The 6,804-nt window shown below is 44.9% G+C and overlaps 1 protein-coding gene across 10 annotated transcripts; it reads right to left on the bottom strand.

Moving 5' to 3' along the window:
* Window positions 1–252: 252 nt before the first annotated feature.
* Window positions 253–6,608, bottom strand: HNRNPH3 (heterogeneous nuclear ribonucleoprotein H3). 10 transcript variants are annotated; one of them, XM_072339505.1, is made up of 10 exons: window positions 6,419–6,593; window positions 5,456–5,591; window positions 4,817–4,955; window positions 4,102–4,289; window positions 3,649–3,735; window positions 3,416–3,531; window positions 2,379–2,514; window positions 2,039–2,119; window positions 1,870–1,956; window positions 253–1,572 (listed from the first exon to the last, which is right to left on the bottom strand). In XM_072339505.1, the coding sequence occupies exons 2-10, from the start codon at window positions 5,571–5,573 to the stop codon at window positions 1,496–1,498; spliced, it is 1,029 nt and encodes a 342-aa protein (XP_072195606.1). In that variant the 5' UTR covers window positions 5,574–5,591; window positions 6,419–6,593; the 3' UTR covers window positions 253–1,495. The 10 variants fall into 10 exon arrangements, with proteins under 10 accessions (XP_072195606.1, XP_072195610.1, XP_072195612.1 ...); XM_072339509.1 differs by having other exon boundaries at window positions 253–1,607; window positions 6,419–6,560; XM_072339511.1 differs by having other exon boundaries at window positions 253–1,607; window positions 4,147–4,289; window positions 6,419–6,560.
* Between the last annotated feature and the right edge of the window lie 196 nt (window positions 6,609–6,804).

Raw genomic sequence — 6,804 nt, 5'->3', positions numbered from 1 at the left:
GTTATCCCAGTTTTTTAAGACATACAGCCCTCACCAACTAAGAATGCACTACTTACTGCAAGCACCAGCTTGAAACAGAGCCCTGCACCATCACTACTGTGCTGACTTCAAGTCATCTTTCTTCCCCTTTCTCTGTCCCCATACTTCAGTATTTGGAATACTTCCCATGGCAGGTGAGCCCTGCTGCTATTGCTTCCAATAACGTTGACACAAGCACACACTCTCTAGTGAAATAAACTCCATTCTACTATCTCCCAGAGCAAGACATTTATTACATATATATAAACACAGTACTAGCAAAACAGGTGACAGACTTTAATACCCAAGAAAGATCACATTTGACATTTTAAGGGAGGTGTTGAGGACAAAGCAGTTAATCTGGGAGATCACACTGGCTCAAAGAATAAATACCTTATTACACATCAGGTATGTTAAGTAAGTGTCTTCAAACAATTGTTTCTTACACATCTTACATGTCACAAATGCACAAAAAAAAAAAAACCCTTTCAATGTGGTTGGGGTTGTGTCACTTAACAAATATTGGGCTTACAGTTTGCATTTCAGAGATGCCTGGCTTCTAACAAGCTCATTCATATAATGGTTGCCATGTTTTGAACAAATACAGACAGATCAGCTATGTGCAGGGAAAAAAAAAAAGCTCAATGGTGTTGAAACAACTGTTAGGAAAATCCTGGCTGCTTCAAATAATTGCCTTCCCAAAGCAGGTTGAGAAGAAAGCAAATGTACCTTCAATTTGCTAGCATTCAACCTATTTGCTAGTGTTTGATTAGCAACAGCGTTGCAAGTTAAGTTTGAAAAGAGTTCAGAGTGCTACAGCAAAGCATGGAAGCCAACAGTTGTAGCCTGGTGGTGTGGATGACAGAACTTGGGAACTATGCATTTGTGCAACCGCATCACTTGAAGAGCATAGCTGACGCTGATATTACAGGGAGGAAAAGCTGGATCTATGACTCCTCCACAGCCTGAGCTTAACGCCATGTTGAGAAATCACATACAACTTATCAAAAAAGACTTAGGAAGAATTGCTACCAAATAAGCTTAACTATTCATCTACCCTTTTCCCCTTAAACAAGAGAATTTATCAAACTCATTTACTACACCAAGAGTACATAGAACTCAGTGTTCATAGGAGTTACAGTACAACCACCTTTATTGAACCATAGTACAACATCTCAAACCAATTGTATTCTTGAATATGTAATACATCCTTAGGAGTAACTAGTATAAAAAGTATCAACATCAGTGGTTTGAATATAAAAATTTATTTAAAGTCAGAGTATGCAACAAATAAAACCTACAGAAAACAGATTTTCCCATCACAAGCTCTTGCTTACCAAATAATATTGTGAAAACACATTCCTTCAGTCATTATAAAGTTCTTAAAATACAAAAGAAATTAAAATTTTGTAAGAAAGTCTAGTAGACCAGAGACTGTTGTTTCTTCCAGGGTATTTTGTAGAAGCAAGGCTATCCTTCAATACATCCCACGCCATCCTCCTCCACCCATACTGCCTTGCCCATAGTATCCTCCACTATTTCCACTGCCACGACCTGCAAACAATTGACACAAGGTCACGTATACATACCTTAAAAAGAGAAAAAAACGTGATGGGTAATAAAAAACTGTTCAGCACCATCTCAAATATACTAGAACAATACTTTAGCACTATTTTTATAAAGAAACATTTCTTGCAATAGCCAAATTACAAAAAAATGCCCCAGCAATTTACAATTTAAGTCACTCCCTTCCCTTCACTCCCAGCCCACAAAACCCACCCTTGCAAATCCCACCCAGACACTGCAAAATAATCACAAATAAATCCCATTTAAAACAGAATATCTACTTACTGTAGCCGCCCAAGCCATCAGGAGTTCCATAACCGCCACTGTAGTTATTACCCATTCCCATTCTACCAACAGAGCCATAACCTTGATCTGAAAAGCAGAAGGTGCACTGTAAGAGCCTTGAACTCCATCATGTTTTGCAAAACAAGCCATATCTGGAAATGATGCATACCCATTCCATCTCTGCCATAGCCGCCCATTCCAGAACCACCTCCAGCAGTTGAATTCAGGAACAGCTCAATGTATCGATGTTCTGTAGGAGATAAAATCTACTTTGTATTTTGATTCAAAAACAGTAAAAAAACCCAAAACAAACAACTACCCTGCATACAATAGTTGGAAGTCCACAAGAAATCAATTTGAGATGATCAATCTACATGTTCTGATCATCAACAAAAACTCCATGATTAGTACTATATTTAAAGCACTGTCACTTCATTTTGAACCCTTGTACTGATCTACACCCTACTGAAATCGAGTCAGTTAAACCCTCATTTAAACGCAACACTCACGCATGTGATTCTTATCCTTGGACATAGCAGCTACTGCATCCTCATGTGTTACAAATTCCACATCTGCCTCGCCTGTGGCTCTTCCATCTGCCCCAATATCAATGTGAACTCTTATAGGATTTAATGGTGAGAAGAACTAGAAATAAAAACAAAGAAAAAAAAAAAAGATTAAATGGATTTAGAATTCAAGCCAGATGTTTTCTGGTGTCCCAGCTGTTCATGAAGCACTGTATTAGTTTTCTCTCATCCTGTCACACAAATTTAATTACTTGTGTCTAAGTTATTACTCAGAAGTTTCTATCATGTAAATACTCCAGCTACGGAGCTTGAGGAACTCTTTACAACAGAGGTGCAAACAAAAATACTTGTCTACACACCTCTCTTCAATAAACGTGCTATAATATAATGCCACCCTAGAAAAGGAACATCATTACTTCATTTAGAGGAAAAAGAACCAGATATGGGTCTCAAAGGACGATTTCTCTTCCTTCCTACAGCAGTTATTAGAAAGATACAGCGGTGCATTATTCCTGAAATTCTGTGCAAGTTCTTTATCTGAACTCTTATAGGTAAACGTGAGCCTTCCACTCCGAGCAAACACAGCTCCATGCAGGTTTCCCACCTTGTCTTCCTAAAACAAGGCTCGTGGCAACATACAAACGTGCAACCCATCATCAGAGTTTCACATCTACTATCACTCTTCCAAAAAATAATACTACTATCTTCAGTTAAGCTTAAATAGCCTTCCGAGTCTTATGAAAATACAGATTTCACATCTTTTTTTTTCTTCTGGAAATGAAAAAGCATACAGGAATAAATGTAATCCAGCTGCCTTCCTCAGTAACCTTACCTTATCATAAACATTATCTTTAAAAGCCTCACTACGTAATAAGGATTGCAGAACTTGCATAAGTGACTTGAGACTTCAGTTAATAGCTATCCAGCACTCACTGGAGCCATAAGCAAGTTTGGAATAGGGAAAAAAAGAACACAGGAATTCTTGCTCTTAGAAAGCTTGATGTTGCTATTTTACTTACATTTGCAATATCATTCTCTGTAGCTCGAAAAGGCAGTCCTCTCATGTGAACAAAATGACCGCCACCATGGAAACCTGAACCTGCATCTCCAGCTCCATAGCCATGTCCTCCCATGCCTAAGGAAGAAAAATAAGTGAAAAATGACACACATGCACCCCTTTGGGTCTTTGTTTCTATATATAATTTAATATATTTATTTAATATATTTATTTTAATTTTTTTTTTTTTTTTACCTCTCCCATCTCTCATTCTGTCATCATAGCCATCACTTCCATAGCCATAGTTATTATAGCCACCATAATCATCAAAGCCACCATATCCTATGTAATTGACAGAAAGACAAGAGCGATGACATTACTACAGAGAGATCACAAATTGATGCACAAGAGTCAATTTTTCAGTCTTTGGGCACCCAGAAGTGCCACAGCAAAGCGTTAAACACACGTTTCTCAACTGACATCCAACAGGGATGCCCAATTCTGCTGAAAACAGTTTTCTAGTAACATCCATTACACTTAAATAATAAGCTGCATTTTTTTTCTTCTTTCATACATTACAAGTAACAAAATTCCTTCTGGAGAAGCACGTCCAACCTAACAGGAAGCTCCTGCCATTTCTTTATTTCTTGACAAAGACGTCAGAAACATGAAACTGACAACAGAACCTCTATCATTAGGTAAACATACCACCGTCATATCCACCACCTCCTCGACGCATTCTGTCATACATACTTCCACGCCCAGCTCCATAATAACCCCCTCTTCCTCCTAATGGTCTATCATATGGTCCAGGTCGCTGCTGTCCCATCATTCTTCTCGGCATGTCAGAGAATCCTCTGATTTCGCTCTTACTACTTTTGAAGATTTCAATGTATCTAAACAAGAGAGGATTTTCAAGGTAGAAATAAGAATGCGCGTAGAAGCTGTCTGAACAGTAGAAAAATAACTAAGCATACGATGTGATAAAAATGACTACAGATACCACAGAACTTAAGTTCCTCCTCAAAACCGTTAAGAGTCTTTAAGTGTATCAAAGTAAAACTTTACAATGGCAAAAAATTACAACGTGAAAATTCTAGTTGTAGAAATTAAATAAAAAAACATGTCTTTCCAGTATGAGAAACATACTGTTGAAAAACAATGTCTGGCTATGGCAGCACTTAGCACAAATCCCCCTACACGAAAAACGACTGAGGCAACATTCTAAGTTTAGCAATCTACACAGAGTAATACTGTCTCCCCCACCCCCCACATCTACCATATTTCCCAATTTAGGATCAGTTATAAAAATGCTTTTAAAATACCCCATTCCGTATAATAGTCCCCAGCCCCCCAAAAGCATTACTGTCCCACAACCCCCAAAAATAACGATTTAACACCATCCCAAACTCTCCATCCCCACCTGTGCCCTATTCTTTCCTTGTGTTTCCCCAGAGCATTTTCTGCTATCTCCTTTGAAGCAAACTGCACGAAGGCCTCCCCTGTGCTTCTCCCCTGGTAGTCCAGCGTCAATGTTATCCCATTTGGCACGATTTCCAACCCTTTAACCCAAGGACAAATAACCCCATCAAGGGGAACAGTGTTAAAGGCTGAAACATTCCCATCTGTAGAAAATACTTAAAGCATCTAAACAATAACAACGAAAAAAAACTCTTCAGTTCCCCCATCACCCAACAATACAAGCCCACGATCTTTCATTAAACATTTATGGATTTAGCCATACTCGTTTTGCTTTAACTATGCGCACATACACCCACCTAGGTTACACGAAGAAAACAAAGCTACCAATCAAGCAATTTAACCGCTCCAAACGCTAGCGTACAGATTATAGTCATAATACATTCACCACCTCGACTAAATTAAGACATGTATTCAACTTTACTACGTCTACAGTCATTTGAACAGGGCATACACCTTACTCGAGGCAATTCACGTTAAAACAATCCCCCCTCCACCCCACTACCGGGCATTACCAGTTACGGGCTTGCAAAGCATCGACTTATCTTTTACAGTCTTTATGCTTTGACTATACTAGAGATACCTTGGAAAAACTGAACGATCTCCTCCTTGCTACAACCAAAGGGCAGGCCGCGGAGCCGCACCACCGTCCCATCGTTGGTTGTATCGGTGGGCCCGTTGTGCTTTCCACTCCAGTCCATTTTTGTCTAAATCAAACGCTACCAAAAAGGGGAAAAAAAAGGCAAGGTTGAGATCCCGCGATTCCACACAGGCTTTAGTTCCCCCTTCCTTAAAGAAAAACAACATATTTCCTTCAGTTCCCCGGAGAGGTTCCAGTTCCCCTCGCTGGTACCTAAGGCACGTGGATGCGGCGGTACCGGGCAGGGCAGCAATGCTCGGGCTGATGCGGCGCGCAGCCGGCCCGTCCCCTTTTGTCCCTGGCGTCGTGCCGGCACAAGGGCCGCAACCGCACCGCGCGCGCCCGCCGGCCCGCCTTTGTCTGCCATCACGGCCTCCCCCGGCCGCGCTCGCGCTGCTTCGCCCCTTCTGGAACCACGGCCGTTAATCCCGAACCGAAGCGGCCGCGCGGCCACACAGCGCCGCACGACCTCTCTCGGAGGGAGGAGGAGGCGCTCCCTCCCGCTCCGCCGCCATTTACCGCGCCTCCCCGAGCCGGCCCCCCTTCCGCCACCGTCCCCGCCACGCGCGCCACCGCTACCACCACCACCTCCTTCTCTCTGCTTCGGAACAGCCGCCGCGCTCCCTCTCTCCCGACCCGGGATTCGGGCGCCGCACGCCGTTGAGGCTCGTCGGATCTGCGGCCGCGTTGGGCTCCCGCACTCAAAATGGCGGCCGCTCAGAAGCGAGGCTCCGCGAGCCGCACCGCCCCTCCCCCACCCGCACCGCCGGGCCGCCCCCCTCCAACACGGGCCGCACCGCGCACGAGGCCGCGCGGCCCCGAGCTGCCTTGGCGCCCTGCGGGCGGCCTAGAAGGGCTCTCCGCGGCCCGGCGCGGCCCTCCCTTTCTTAGTCTCCCCACGCTTACCGGGAGACCTTCGCACGCTCCTACACGCGTCCCAGCGGGAGCCGCTGCCGGGAAGGAAGCCCCTCGCCTCCAAGCGGCCAGCAGGCAGGAGCCTACGCAACCGCCGCTGGCAGGATGGCGCCCCGACCGCGCGGCTATCGCGATAGCAGCGCCCCACGCCTCGGCCCGCCCGGACGGGAGCGGAGCATGCGCGCCTCTGCTAACAAGGGCCGGCGGCGCATGCGCGGCGAGCAGGCGGCGCCTCCTCCCTCTTCTCACGTGTGCGGCGGAGCAGCGCTCGGTGCGCGTGCTGTGTTCGCGCGCTGCGGGCTCTTGGCGCCAAGCCGGCAGGAGCTCGCGCCGCCCCCAGCAGCGGCCCGCCGAGCTCCTCACGCAGGCGGCGCCTC

This window comes from Excalfactoria chinensis, chromosome 6 (assembly GCF_039878825.1).
Source record: "Excalfactoria chinensis isolate bCotChi1 chromosome 6, bCotChi1.hap2, whole genome shotgun sequence".
NCBI classification, from domain to species: Eukaryota; Metazoa; Chordata; class Aves; order Galliformes; family Phasianidae; genus Excalfactoria; species Excalfactoria chinensis.
This window is presented reverse-complemented; position numbering and strand designations above follow the sequence as displayed.

Coding starts and splice junctions, on each gene's coding strand:
- HNRNPH3 (XM_072339505.1), bottom strand. CDS start 5,573: ATGGACTGGAGTGGAAAGCACAACGGGCCCACCGATACAACCAACGAT. Junction 2,515..3,415: donor CAGAGAATGATATTGCAAAT/GTAAGTAAAATA, acceptor TTTTATTTCTAG/TTCTTCTCACCATTAAATCC. Junction 1,957..2,038: donor CTATGGCAGAGATGGAATGG/GTATGCATCATT, acceptor TCTGCTTTTCAG/ATCAAGGTTATGGCTCTGTT.